Source organism: Sylvia atricapilla, chromosome 25 (assembly GCF_009819655.1).
Source record: "Sylvia atricapilla isolate bSylAtr1 chromosome 25, bSylAtr1.pri, whole genome shotgun sequence".
NCBI lineage: Eukaryota > Metazoa > Chordata > Aves > Passeriformes > Sylviidae > Sylvia > Sylvia atricapilla.
The window spans coordinates 3,893,490-3,908,669 of NC_089164.1; the positions used below are offsets into that span (position 1 = coordinate 3,893,490).

Genomic DNA, 15,180 nt, shown 5'->3' on the forward strand with positions numbered 1-15,180 from the left:
GCGCTGCTGGGGCACGAAGGAGTTAAAGAGCCCGGGGCCGTTCCGCGGGGAAGGAGCAGCGTCCCCTCCCTCCGCACATCTGGATGCAATAAGGGCCGCGGAGGCCGGAGCATTCCTGAGCACTGAGGTGGAGGCTGCGCTCGCTGCCGGCCATGGGGCCCTGGCGCTGCCTGCTGCTGCTGCCGCTGCTCGCCCCGGCCCTGCGCGCCCAGCAGCAGCAGTTCATGGAGTACGTGGAGCGCCGCATCACCCTCCTGGAGGTACAGCCCCGAGCGGGGCCCCGCAGCCCGAATCGCCCCAGCGGGCTCCCAGCCCTTCCCCATGGAGGCCGCCGGGGCCGGCAGAGGGGCTGGGTGAGGAGGAGCTGGGATGGGGACGGAGCAGGGTGTGAGGTGCCCTGGCAGCCCCCGCCAGGGTCCTGCACTGCCCAGCACCGGGATACACGGGGGTAAGATGGGCGTGGGAGCGCTGTGGGACAGGCGGGTCCTGGGAGCTGGGCTGGGAGAGCCATGGGGACACCACAGGAATGGGAACATCAACAGGAGCAGGGGCGTTGTGGGGCTGGGAGAGCCATGGGGACACCACAGGAATGGGAATGTCATGGGTCTGGGAATATCATGGGAAACAGGGGCATTGAAGGTCTGGGAGCTTCACAGGGTCATCACAGGAACAAGGGCATCAGGGATCTGGGAGCATCGTGGGAGAGTGGGGGGCACTGTGAGTTCAGGGGCATCCTGGGGTGGCACAGGAGGGCAGGGCCTGGAGGATGTGGGGGCAGCACAGGAATGGGGCACTGTGGGTCTGGGACTGTCAGGGAAGAGCAGGAACATTGCGGGTCTGGGAACATTGTGGGAGCATTGCAGGAATGGGCACCCCGGCTCTGGGATGTGACCCAGGGACACGAGCCCCGTGTGGCTCCGGGGGCTCCCACAGCCCAGGCAGGCTGGGACAGCTGCCACTGGTGGCCTGTGAGGTTTGGAGACCTCAGTGTCCCCTTGGCCACCCCAGGAGAGGATCTCACAGTGGCACGACCAGAGCAGCCGCTACTCCACGGAGCTGCGGGACTTCAAGAACCAGGTGCTGGGGATGCTGGAGGCGGCCGAGAAGGAGCGGGAGGCGATGCGGGCGGAGGCCGAGAGCGCCGCAGTGCGCGTGGAGCGCCTGGAGAGGGAGGTGGATTACCTGGAGACACAGAACCCCGCCCCGCCCTGCGTGGAGGTGGATGAGACGCTGATGGACAAGCAGGTGGCCACAGCCAAGCAGAGGAAGAATGAGAAATACACCAAGCTCACAGGTGAGGGGCTGCTGTGGCTCCCTGGGCGATGGTCCTGTCTGGGGCTTACCCTGACCCTCCCCAGCCCACCCCAGTGCAGGTGTCCCCCAGCCACGGGCTGAGGCGTTGTGTCCCAGCAGGGCATCTCAGGTGTCTCTGTGTCCCCTCTGGCCTGGGAGCTCCATCCAAGCCCCAAGCTGGAGCCTAGTGTGTCTCCAAAGCCTCTGGGGCAGGGCTGGGGTGAGGGTGGCTCCCCTGCCCGTGGCACGGGTGCACTAGGAGACTTCTCAGTGCCACCAGGGACGCATTTAAACCCCTTCAGAGAGTTTCCACGGCAGCTGCCTGAGGGCTGGGGTGGGACAGAGCAAGGACCCAGCGCGGGGCAGCAGCAGTCCTGCTGCAGGGCCAGGCTGTCCCAGGCTCTTCCCACAGCAGTGACACCTGCTCCTGCAGATTGCAGCGACACCATCGCCAGCGTCAGGGCCATGAAGATCCTGAAGCGTTTCGGCAGCTCCTCGGGGCTCTGGACCAAGGACGCCGCGGGGAGCTCGGAGAAGATCTACGTGTTCGACGGCACCGCCAACGACACCGTCTACGTCTTCCCCCGCATGAGGGAGTTCACCCTCTTCTCCGCCACCCGCAAGGCCGCGCGCATCAAGCTGCCCTACCCCTGGGTGGGCACCGGGCACCTGGTCTACGACGGGCACCTCTACTACATCCGCCAGCAGGGCCCGTCCTTCCAGGTGATCAAGTTCAACCTGGCCAACAAGACGGTGGTGGACAGCTCCGTGTTCCCGGCCGAGGAGCAGATCCCCGTCTTCGGCCTCTCCCCCTCCACCTACATCGAGGTGTCAGCGGACGAGGAAGGGCTCTGGGCCATCTACGCCACCAAGGAGGACGAGAAGAACATGTGCCTGGCCAAGCTGGACCCCGCCTCTCTGGACATCGAGCAGATGTGGGACACGCCGTGCCCGCGGGAGAACGCCGAGGGCGCCTTCGTGGTGTGCGGGGCGCTGCACGTGGTGTACAACACGCGCCTGCCCAGCCGCGCCCGCGTGCAGTGCGTCTTCGACGTCAGCGGCACCCTGGCCCCCGAGGACGCCTCCCTGGTCTACTTCCCCAAGCGCTACGGCTCCCACGCCAGCCTCAAGTACAGCCCCCGGGAGAGGCAGCTCTACGCCTGGGATGACGGCTACCAGATCATCTACCGCATGGAGATGAAGAAGAAGATGGAGGTGTGAGGGTCCGGTCCAGCCCGGCTCGCAGGACGGAGTCTCTGCCCCTTCTGCCATCACTGTGAAATGAGGAAATGCTGGATTCCCGCCCCAGCGCTGGGTGTCTCCGCTTGGGAGCACCCAGAAGAGTTCTGGACTAATTTAATGAGGTTTTCTTGTCTGATATCATGAATAAATACCACGCAGTGAAGTGCAGACACCTGCCTGGGGGAGCGTGGGGGTGCTGGGCAGGGCTGTCAGAGCTCCACGTTGGCCCTGGGACACCCCAAAAGACACTTCCCAAGGGTGGGGAGTCCTTGCAGGGCTCAGAGCAGCAAGCACAAAGCTCGGGTGGGTGCCTGGGCAGGGGCTCAGGGCAGGGGTTTATGTTGGGGGCTTTGGGTGAGGGTTTTGGAAGGGTTTGGGGCAGAGCTGGAAGGAGAGGCTTTGGGCAAGCTGCTGGTCAGGGCCAGATTGTTTTACATGTACAAAACTGTGAGCAAACAGCAAAATCCCTTAATCTGGGAGGACAAGAGGAGATTTCCCTCCCCTGCCGGGGCGGTGCTCCAGCAGCAGGCCCCAGATGTTGTTGATTTACTGAGTTTGTTTCTCATGAAGCTCAGGCCACTTTCCCCCTGCAGCCACAGAATCTCCACCTTATGTAAGGCCCCCGGTTGCCCCATCCTCTTCCCTCCCCTCTTCCTCTGGCGCTGAGTTCCTGCACAGAGCAGCCCCAGAGGGGATGGGGCAGGTGCTGGGAGCCCCTCAGGGGCTGGGGACAGCCTCACCTTGTCCCCACACAGTGTCCTTCCTGCCCCTCGTGCTCTCCCTCACCCCACACCCCTGCAGGGAGCAGGATTTTCCCCGTTTCTGTGCCCAGGACGCCCAGAACCCCAGGATTGCTGTGGTTTGTTCCTGTCACAACATCCCGAGAGCACAGAGACAAGCACTGAAGCCATGGGGCAGGCTGGCTGGGTGAGGGTTGCATCCTGCTGCTGCCAGTGCCAGACTGCCTTTGGGACGAGGGGCCAGGAGCTGCCTGGACACCCCAGGGAGGTGCCAGCCCCATGGGGAGCACCATTTCTAGGGGCTCTGCCACCTCAGGTGAGCACCTGTCACCCCCCTGCCTCCCTGAAAAGCCCATCCAGCATCCCCCTGTGCCCAGCTGAAGCCAAACTGTTCTGCAACATGGAGGGCACTTGGTATTTGCCTCGAGTTCTTTGGTATTAAAATCAAATTTGTTGCGTAAGAAAAATCTTCAAATACACACTTTGAATGACTGTAATTGGCTGGTGCTGAAAGTTCAACACACAGTGCAAGTCAAGCAGAGAAATTATTCAAGTGTGAAGGACTCGGTGAACTGTCAAGTTAATTTATGGCCCTTTTCAAGATCAATAAGGGCAGTAACAGAAATATAATTTTCAGAAATCTCACAGTAGTAAATAATTACACCGATGATTTCTCCAGCTTGAATTAAAATTGATGGGGCAGTAATGATTCTGCTCCAAGAAACCATCTCGTAGCCTGGAACAAGTCGTGCACGAGCAGACCTGCACGTCCCTGTGACACCTGGAGCCTCCTGTCCTGCAGGTGAGCACCCCCAGCCTGGCTCCAGAGGGGCTCCAGCCCTGGAGCAGCTCCCTGGCCTCCTCTGGGTCCTCCCTGTGCTGAGCACCACGGTCAGAGTCCCCCAAACTCCTCCGGGATTTGTTTTGTACGAACACTTTGGGAACGAGGAGTAAAAGGAAGGAAATCGCTGCGGTGCCCGATGGGCTGCTGGAGCACAGCACTTAACTCACACTCCACACCTTCAGAGTACTTCAGGAAACATCAACTAATTAATCCTTGGAAAAACTCCCGTAAAAACAGCCTGATCTCCCTCTGCTGACAGACACCGAGACAAACCCCGGTGTTTGGTCGTGAGGAGGGCTCAGCTCTGAGCTGGAGGCACTTTGTGACACGAGGAGGGGACCAGGACCCTCCATGCTCTGAGTGCTCCCAGCTCATGGAACCAGGGGATGTCCTGAGCTGGAAGGGACCCACAGGGATCATCCAACCCCTGACCCTGCACAGACACCCCAAATCCCACCCTGGGCATCCCTGGAGCCGTGTCCAAACTCTCCTGGAGCTCTGGCAGCCTCGGGGCTGTGCCCATTCCCTGGGCAGTGCCCAGCAACTCTGGGGGAAGAACCTTTCCCAAAATCCAACCTAAACTCCCCTGGCACAGCTCCAGCCCTTCCCTGGGTCCTGTCTCTGTCACAGAGAGCAGAAATTGTCCCCAGGCTGCCTCCAGGGCAGGGTCACCCTTCTCATCCTGCCAGAGCTGAGTCCTGCCATTCTCCAGTGTGAGTGTGAGCGCCCTCAGAGAGCCCTGCCTGGGTGACTCCTGCCACAGGACAGAGGAGCAGCAGGGCTGCAGGTTCCTGTTTGCCATGGGATGGACACCCCCAGCCCCACAGGGCCCTGCAGGTGCCAGAACTCACCATCTCCTGCTAATAAATTCCTTTCTTTTCCCCACCCCCTTATTTAGGTATTTATCGGCCCCGTTAGGAGGAAGCAAACTTTGTGCCACAGCTGGAGCAGTTGCTGTCAGAGCCCTTGGTGCCCTCAGGGGTGTTGGGTGTCCCCAGCAGCCCCCCTGGCACTGCCCAGGCCCAGCCAGGGGGAGCAGAGCACCTCCAGCCCTGCCCATGGGACCCAGGAACCCCTGGTGGGATTCAGGGACTCCAGAAGGATGCAGGGATTTCCAGCAGGATCCAGGGAGCCCAGAAGGATGCAGGGACCATGGCAGGATCCAGAGACCCCAAAAGGGTGCAGGGACCATGGCAGGATGCAGGGAGCCCTCGTGGGATACAGGACATTCAAACGAGCTGCAGGGACCCAGCAAGACCCAGGGGCCCTGGCAGGGCTGCCTCAGGTCCCTCTGTCCTGAGTGGAAGTGGATTTTTGTGGCTGCCCCCAGGTGCCCTGCCCTCCCTGTGCCCTCCCAGCCACTCCTGCTGCACTGACATATTTTCAGCCTTGACTCCAGGTGACCAGAGGCAGAGGCTCCCAGCTCCTGTTACCTGGGGCTGACAGGGGCAGCCAGACCCTGCTCGCCACAGAAGGTTGTGACAAACCTTCATTCCCTCATTCCCCTGCCCAAGGCCCTGTTCAGCCCCAGAGTGTTGGAAAAACCCTTTTTCTGACCCAGAGATGGGCTCCTGAGAGGCCTTTCAAAGACTTTTATTCCATTTTCAGTCCCATGAGAACGGTGAGACTGTTCAGATATTACAATTCATGCCATCAAAATCAGAAGCCAAAGTATTTCCTAATTGCAATACATTATAAGCAGTTTTTGACCTAATTACTCTACATTATTAGCTTTTGCCACACGATGCTGCTAATGCTTCTAAGCCAATCATCTATTAAAACACCCTACGTGGGTCTTGCTACAATGCACCTTTCATAGTTCAATTTCTCCAAAATACCTCGTCTATTTGCAAGGTCATCATTTGAAACTTGTTTCCAGTTTAGTTTCTCTCTCCACGGCATCTGTCCCATTCCCTGGCCTTTCCAAGTCACCCTCCTTTATCTCAGAGTTTGCCTTCAGACACACCAGAGATGTCAGCCTTTGAGAATCCTTTACAAATCCATTTCCCACAGCAGTGGGGACAGCTCTGGGGCCAGGGTTTGCTCCTGTCCCCTCCCAGGGCTGCAGCAGGATCATCCAGCCGGGCAGGGGCAGTGGGATCATCCTTCCCAAAAGGAGGGGTTACTGGAAAATATGCTAATGGGGCTGGGGAGTCTGCAGCTCCTCCTGCTTTAATTGCCAAATACTTTATCTTTTTAAAGAAGAGCCTCTATAAGTAATAATCCCTTTCATGTCTGCTCCTCTTGAAAAATACTCCTCTTTGCCAGGCAATCTGGTCGAGTAAATTGAGAAGCTGTGTTATCAGTGGGAAAGAGAAACTGAGATCTCTGGGCTAATTTTTCCTCCTTTGTCTCATTCTCAAGGATATTGACTTTATTCCCCTCCCTGACTCTTTTCCAGCTCACAGGAGCTATTGATGAAGTGAAATGGCTCCGCGTGCCCTATTAGAAACGCAGGGAGCTAAAATTAAAACCAGGCAACTTAAACAAGTGCATTATGAAGCTCCCATTGTATTGAAACAGGAAGAGGGGGATAATTCTCCATTTAATACTTTCTAAATGGCTGGTTGGCAACTCTAATCACTGGCTTTTAACTCCAAATGGGTTCTCCTGCCCACGGAACATCTGGTTGAGGTGTAACTCATCACACACGGGTGGGGAGGCAGCAAATCTGCCCCCAGGGGTTCTGGCAGGGCTGGGAGGACATCGGGGCTTGGGGGACTTGAGGAGGGACACGGAGGGACAGCAGCCCCCTGACAGTCCTCGGCATCTCCTAATGGAAGTGGGGAGTGAGCAAAACCCCAAACAGCTCCTGAGAGAGAAATCAGCCCCTGAGAGTGATCTGTGATGGCTCACAGGGATTTGGGATGTGTGCTCCAGCCCAGCTCTGGTATTTCTGATTTTGGCACCGTCAGTGAGCCCGGGGACCTGCAAAGCACTTGGTGGCTTTGGGGACAGAAGGGCCCCGGGGCTGTGGGTGCAGGGACATGTGTAATCCTCCCAGACTTGTGAGGATCCAGAGCTGCAGAGTCCCTGTCATCCTGCAAAATTCGTCTTTTAGAAAGAAACTTCAGTTTGTGTCCCTCCCTTGGGAAGCTGCAGCACATCCCGGCCAAAGGCAGAGGGGAGTGCAGGGGCTGTGAGTGCTCTGGGGCTTTGGGGCGCTGGGAGGGGTGAGGGGAGCTCTGTGTCCTGGGGGATTTGGCAGCAGCTGGGTTTTGGAGGAGCAGGAGTGGGGCAGGGACAAGTGGGGCCAGGCTGGGGCACAGTGTGCCCGTGCTCAGATCTCAGCAGCAGCACCACGATCTCCAGCAGGCAGGAATTTACTAACAGAGTCTCCTATTTTGGTTCTTTGACCAAGATGGGTTGTTTTCCCAGAGCTGCCCCCGTTTGTGGGATCACCCACAAATGCACCCTCACCTCAGGGGGTGTTTCCATGTAAGGGAAGGTTTAAGACTCAGCCCTTGCTGTTCTAATCAGGTAAAGGACGAAGAAACTTCAATGTTCTTTTCCCAGTAACTTTCCAGGTGCCAAGCAGAGATACTGGTTGGACACCTGGACCTGGACCTCAAATCCTGTTGCCAATTTTATTGGGCAAAGTGCCAGAAATCCCTCCTGGACCATTCAGTACTTTAAGAACTGCTCAATGGCTTTTTTGGACTGCCTCAGCTGTGTAAGTGTTCTCTACACCGTGTTCGAGTTATATTTCTTTTTGTTTGATAATGTTTGTTATTTTTTGTCATCATTAAAACCTTTTCTTTCACAAAGCACGTCCAGAGAACCCCTCCCCAGCCCCCCAAACCCCCCAGAGCACTCACACCCCCTGCACTCCCCTCTGCCTTTGGCTGAGATGTGCTGCAGCTGAATTTTCCTTCTAAAAGATGAATTTTTGCAGGGTGACAGGGACCCTGCAGATCTCACTGCCCCCAGCCAGCCTGGGGATGCCCAGGCTCCTCTCATCCTCCCCAGTGTTGTCCATCCCTTTCCTTCTGGGAAGGAGGAATGAAAATAAAGCCTTCAAACTGTCAATTCACAGCCCTGTCAGAGGAGCAGTGGCTTGTGACACACCAAGTTTTCAATATTTTCTGGACAGTTTCACTTACTAAGAGATTTTTCCTGCTATTTTGGCTCTTTGATCAAGATGGATTATTTTCCCTGAGCTGCTCCCATTTGTGGTAATGTGTCTCCATCCCATCCAGGAAGGATTTTGCTGACACGAGGGAGACCCACACCTCTCCCCATCCCAGGGATTTCACACATCCTGCACTCGACATGATTTCACCAGGATTTTCTTCGGGGTGTTATTATTACTAATGCTGTTATATCAAAGTTGTTTCCTGAGGACAGAAAAATACCAGCTCAGCTATTCAGCTAAGCAGTTCTTTAATTTCTTGCCTTTCAAAATCAGCTCCCCAGTGCCTTTTTGGAACAGATCTGGATTTTCTGCTTTAATCCCTCTTCCTGAAGCAAGAATTGCTGAGGGGTGAAGTGACTTTCCTTGGGGAAGGAGGGTTGGGGTCTCTTCCCCACTGCTGCAGCTCAGGGATCATGAATCAGCTCCACAAATATCAGGTGGAGATTTTTTAGTCTCTTTGCCTCCAAATCTCTCATCCCCACCTGAGAGGCAGCAGCAAATCTCTCATCCCCACCTGAGAGGCAGCAGCAAACTTGGGGTTCTCATCCCTCCTGACTTTCCACCTGGGGAAGGGTGAGTGGTGCAGGCAGGGCAGGGGAGGCTGGAGAGGCACCAGGATGCAGAATTTGGGGGGCAGGAGCAGCTCCCCCCAGCCCTGGCTCTGCTCCAGTGTCCTCCTGCTGCAGGTGGCCAGGACCTGGAGGGAGATATAACCATGGTAACTGGGATTATCCCGGAAAATTGCTGCCATTACTGCAGAGGCAGGGTCAAAACAAACAGAAATTATCAATTTTTCTCTTTCTAATAAAATGCAGGAGCGTGTTCTTGACTCGCTAATTGCTCAGCTGAATGGGTTTCTCCTGAATTGCCTCCTTAACCCTTGAAAATGGAAATGGTGCTAAGATTAGCAGTGCCATGGATTTGCTCAGGGGAGGAAAAACGAAAGGTCTGATTCCCTGCCTGTGGCAGAGGGGCTGGAACTGGATAATCTTTAATGTCCCTTCCAACCCAAACCATTCCATGATTCTGATTCCCTTTTAACCTGAAATTGCTCCAAGCCTTGTAACCTGGGGGATTCTTGGCACCATGCAGGCCATGGATGGAGCCACACTCGGCTTTGTGAGCAGCTCCTGCAGGAAACTGCAGCTCTCAGCTTGGCTCTGAATTGCCAATTCTCCCCTGAGAGCAGGTTTTCAGGAAATCAGAGGTTTAAATGAGAAGTATTCCTCTCCAACTGAGCCCCTTCCAATATCAGTGTCAGGTGCCACCTCCTCCCATTCCCGACCCGGGCTTGCCTGGGAAATTGAAATGTTCAGCTTGTTAGAGAATAAATGAAGAAAGAAATATAATTTAATCAAGAGACATCAGTAGCAATAAATCCCATGAAATCCTGCCCAGCTGGGGTGTAGTGCCATCATCCCCTCGGATGCTCAGCTGCCTGCTGGCAAACCAGGCAGCTCTGAGCCTGCTCTTCCATCCCCCTCTTCACTCCAAGAGCCACTTCCAGAGGCTTGCAGGGACACGCAGGTTTAGGAAATAATCATTTTAATTGCATCATCAGCTCCATTCCCTCTGCCAGGAACTTTTGTTTGGGGAATGGCAGCAGCGGCAGCCAGGAAAAGCCCAGAGCAGCACAGCCCTGTGATGAGCTTGGAAAGGTCCTGATCCAGGGCAGGACCATCCCTTGTGTCTGCAGAACCCGAGAGAGCGGGGTCTGCACCCCCAGGAGACACCTGCCCACCTCAGGGGTTCCCAAGGGAGGAGAATCCCCCAATGCTCAGGGCCGGGACCCTGAGGAAGGAGGGCAGATTCCTTCAAGGGGCATGAGGAGCATCCCTGCGGAGCAGAGCAGCGCCGCGGAGCAATTCCAGGGTCATTGGAGGCTCACTGGGCACAGGCAGGAAGGTGCTCCTGCTTTCTGTAACCATCACGTCCCAGAAAAACCACTAAAAAGCCATTAAATAATCTCCAGGAGTTGGGAGCCGTGCCCGGAGCTGCTCCCGGAGCAGCCGCCTTTGGAGAGGAGATGCTCCGGGGGGTTTCACCCTGCCCAGGACGGGTCCTGTGTCACCAATGTCCCCAGCAGAACCGCCACAAGGAACACTCGGTGGGGCAATCCCGAGGGGTGGTCTCCAGGAAATCGGCAGAGGATGAGCAAAATCCTCCCTCGCTTCTCGCAGACATCCAGAGAGAGGAACGCCGGCGAAGCGACTTAATTAAAAAATTACCGCTCCTCCACTTTGTCCCTGCCGACAGCCACAAACCCTCCACCACGGCAATTTGAAATGGAGAGGGATGTGCAGCTGCTAATGGGAGATTAGGAGAAATCTTCCACTTTGGAAGCAATTAACGAGCCAGAAAACTATTTGCATATGTGAATTGGATGGCTGGGTCGCGCTCCCCATCCTCCGCTGGCTCCGGGCTGGTTCCTTGCCCAAATTTCCCCCGGGCTGCCCCACATCCCAATGCCCGTGGGGAATTCCAGCACTGGGGTCACCACTGAACCCCTCCCGACAGCCCCGGGAAATGGCACATCTGGCACAGCTGGCACAGCTGGCAGCGCAGCCAGGAAGGAGAAGGCCGCTCGGATTGGGGCTGGATTTGGTCCCTAATCACATCTCCCCGTGATTTCGGGTGCCGCAGGTTTCCGCGGCTGGTCTCGGCTTTTGATGCCGGCTGTTCCCACGGCAACGCAACGGGCTCTGCCTTTGTCCTGCCCCATCCAGGTACTTCATTAGCTTCAACCAACCGCATTTTTAATAGAAGCCTGCATCGGATTTTTGAAATGTACGTGCTTTAAATACCATGTTTTTAATTAAAAATGACACGGGGATGTAAAATATATAATTATGTTTGCATGACTAATGTACTGTCTTAAATATATATATTTTTAAAAAGCTGTAAAATATAATTACAAATTATCTTTGGGAAAAGTCCAGGGAAAAAATAAATTTTTTTTTGTACATTGAAGTAGCTTTGCTGCTGAAGGCTGGCTGCAGGGTTTTGGAGCCAGGCAGAGCTCCTGGGATGCCTCTGGCTCTTGGACAGAAATGCAGAATATCCAAACCTGTGCATCTGCAAAGAGGAGACAAATTCCACTTTTCCCAGCTTCACCTGCAGCTCTGGCTTCTTGTCAAGGTGGATTTTGGAGTGATGCTCACCCCAGCAAAGGAGCAAACTGCATCACCTCTGGTTGCCAAATGAATCACGGAGTCACAGGATGGTTTGGGTTGGAAAGGACCTTAAAGTTCATCCAGTTTCAACCCGGACACCTTCCAGGCTGCTCCAAATTCCAGCCTGGCCTTGGGCACTGCCAGGGATCCAGGGGCAGCCACAGCTTCTCTGGGCACCCTGTGCCAAGGCCTCAACACCCTCCCAGCCAAAAATTCCTTCCTAATATCCAAACTAACCCCACCCTCCTTTAGTTTAAAGCCGTTTCCTCTTGTCCTAATCCAGCTGGCATCTCTTGCACCGTGCAGGGACACAAACCAGCTCTCCTGGGATACCCAGTGCTGGGAGCAGCATCCCAGTCCCCTGAGCCTCCCCTGGGTTTGCTCATCCAGAGCTGAGACTCCCTGGAAATGACAGGCAGGGTTTGCAGTGCCAGGGAGAACATCCTTGTGTGAGGCACTGGAAGCAGAGATGAGATCCTGACCCAGCATTTAGATAAATGCACAACTGCACTGTTGGATAATCTCAATGGCAGCAAGAACAATGAGAGCCCCAGGGGAGAAAACCTCTGGCAAAATGAGATTGAGAAGTCTGGGGGTGCCTAATTAGAGACACGATTAGGAGGGCAAATCACAGAAGTAGTAAAAGTGAAGAACAAGCAGAGGGCTGAGATCAGGATCTCGAGGATCAGGGCTGTAATTTTCTCCAATGAGCTATATATAAATTTTCTGTCTAATTTATTATCATGCAAGCAAAGATAAAATTATCTGCACTGACACTGCTTGAACTGAAGACTGAAGGAGGACTGGGATGTGTTTGGGACTGAGCCCATTGACTGAATGCTCTTTACAGGCTAATCAAGAATTATGGCTAAATAAAAGGTTTGTGAAGAAATAAAATTGAAATCAAAGCACACAGAGCTGCTCCTGCCAGAGAGTTGGGCCCAGGCAAGCTGCAGTTGCCCTGTGCCCACAAACTCATGTCTGTCTCCACTGAGTCACCCTCTGTGGTGTGTCTTGTTGTGTCAGAGGTGTGGCAGAGGTGTCACTTGCTGTGGCAGAGGTGACACTCACCCCTCCAACAGCAATATTGAGGTTACACTGATTCCTCAGCTGCTATTTTTTCCCCTAAGATAATTAAAGACCACATTTATTTATTTCTTAAACCCTTAAAAATCCCCAATTGTTTTCTTCCTCACTGGCCTTTTTTTTTTGTTTTGTTTTTTGGCATGTGTGATTTGCCAACCTGTGAGCAGCATTCTGTAATTAGCAATTAAAGGCCACATTTGGAGACTAAATATAAATTGTTATGACAAGATCCTTCCCTTTGCCAAACAAATGTGTCACGGATGTATGAAAAAAGAAAAGCCCATCACACAATAATGTGATCAGAGGGAAAGCCAGTATTGGAGAATATCACCCTGGCTGGATTTTGGGAAGGAATTCCTCCCTGGGAGGATGGGGAGGCCCTGGAGAGTGCCCAGAGCAGCTGTGGCTGCCCCTGGATCCCTGGAAGTGTCCAAGGCCGGGTTGGATGGGGCTGGGAGCAGTCTGGGGTAGTGGAAGGTGTCTGCCCATGGCAGAGGTGGAATGACATGGGTTTTAATGTCCCTTCCCACCCGAACCATTCTGGGATTCCATGTCTGGAACTCACTTCCTACTGGATGTTTTCCACGTTTTTTTTCTCAGATACAACTTATTTTATTCCTGAGTTGATGGGAAGGAGCAGAGCTGGGACAGTTCCCAGCCCTCTGATCCTTTGCAATGAGCTGGGCCCGTGGGATTTCCTTTGCCCCTGAGTCCCCCCATTAAACCCCCCTCCCTTCAGTGTCCCCTTCCCTCCCTGCAGCCAGCCAGTTGTTGATGAAACTGGAGCCTGTGAGACTAAAACTGAAGGGAAAGGAGGGGGGAAAAATAAACGAAAGGAAGGTTTGGGAATGCTCCATGTGTTTATTTTGCTTGCAGTACTCAATAAAACAGGCCATTCATTTGTGGCTGCTTGCAGCAGCATCCTCCCCTTTGCAGTGAGTTTCAAAGGAGCCCCAGCATGGCCAAGCCTCCTGAGGGACGTGGCCCTGGGGTGACCCTCCTTATTTTGCTTGGAAAGAACTGAAATGTCTCTATGAGTTGCTATCACAGGGTCGAGAGCAGCAAGTGAGGAGCAAGAAAACAACTCAACAAATCTTGGCGTGGCACTTTGTGCTGGGCTCAGCTCCTTCCCAGGGCTCCAATTCCCCCTCCTGGATGGAAAGGAAGTGCTTGGCCCTGGCGTGTGGAGCTCGTCCCCAGGAGTGTGACCAACCCCCCCGAGTGGCTGTGACAAACACACAATGGGCTGATTATCCCCTGGCTGTGGCAAAATCTCAGCATTTCAAATATAAATGTTGGGGGGGGGAGTGTTGAGCCAACCAGGCGTGGGTGTTATTCACTAACGTGAGATCCAGTTTTCCAGCAATGCAAGTGACAGCCAGTATTGAGTGGAAATTGATTATCTGTGTGAAGCAAGGATTAAAAATAGCAGCTTTGTGTCAAACCCCACGTATGTTTTGACTAAATCCTCGATAACAAGGAGAATGGATAAAAGATGGGGATTATACAGAGAACGCCAAACCCCAAAAAGCCTGGATTAGAGAAGAAAAGGATTTGAGTGGGTTGCTGCAATTAATGATTGTCAAGTGCCAGCGGCTGGGACTGCTGTGCCTTCTTCTGGGGACGTCTTGTCCTTAGGTTTGCCAACCTGCCAGAGGCACTGCCAGCTCATGGCCCTGCTCCCCTGGGGCTCCTCCAGCCCGGGCAAAGGTCCAGGGGCTCGTGGCCAGGGTCTGACCCACCCGGTCAATCAGTTTTAATGGTCAGAAACTTTTCCCTTTAATTAAACACGGGATATTCCCAGGAAGGGGGATGGTCTCCGAAAGGTTGTCCTGCTTTGGTGCCCAGCAGAAGCCCTCAGAGCACTCTGTGCTGGGGAATTAATGCAATTTTACCTCTTTTTTATTGCAGTGTGCTTGGAATTTTTTGCTGCTGTAGCTGGTGCTGAGGTGCTGCCCCGGGGATGGTGTGACTGTCCCAGCCCAGGCAGGAGCTGTAGAGCTGAGGTCTGCTCCAAATGACACTGTCTGCCCTTCCCCAGCCCCACACCCTGCCAGGCTCTGTCATTATCACATTTTATGGCACCCACTGTGATCCCTGCGCCCATCCAAAACCACACAACACACAAACCCTGCTTCCACAGGAGGAAATAGTTCACCAGACAGGGCAGCACTTACAAATAAAATCATTTTATTGAGTTTCTGCTCCTATAGCATGTGGCACATAAAGAGAATTAAGACACAAGGTGTGATGAGGAACGATGCATTTACCCTTCACTGAACAGAGGAATCATCTCACCCAGGAGCAATCCAACACCCCTCTCTGCCAGCCAGGGGTGACGTGGTGACATTTGGGAAAATGGAAACTGAAGTTGACCTGAGGATTGTGGCTGATGAACACAGTCCTGCTGACCTGAGGGGAAAGGAGCCAGCTGCCTCGCTCGCAAATTCTACCTCAAAACCAAAATATTTGCTTTTGCCTAATTTAATCAGGGTGGAATAAACAGCACTGATGCACTTCTTAACTCAGAGAAAAATCCAGGATGAGAAAGTGTCCAAAATCCACAGCTGGCTGATAAAGATCAGCTGATTTAGCTGTAAAGCCAGTACTTGGGATATTCTAACTTAGCTCTTGGCCTCTGCAGCCAAGGAACCAGCAAAGCTTTCT

The 15,180-nt window shown here is 54.1% G+C and overlaps 1 protein-coding gene across 1 annotated transcript in view; it reads left to right on the top strand.

Moving 5' to 3' along the window:
- The first annotated feature begins 108 nt into the window (after positions 1 to 108).
- The window catches only part of OLFML3 (olfactomedin like 3), a 289,605-nt gene continuing 274,533 nt past the window's right edge, over positions 109 to 15,180 (top strand). Inside the window, exons 1-3 of the mRNA XM_066335700.1 lie at positions 109 to 260; positions 1,009 to 1,294; positions 1,727 to 2,603. Coding sequence (XP_066191797.1) covers positions 153 to 260; positions 1,009 to 1,294; positions 1,727 to 2,514 — 1,182 coding nt within the window. The 5' untranslated portion in view covers positions 109 to 152 and the 3' untranslated portion in view covers positions 2,515 to 2,603. The remainder of the gene's footprint in view (positions 261 to 1,008; positions 1,295 to 1,726; positions 2,604 to 15,180) is intronic.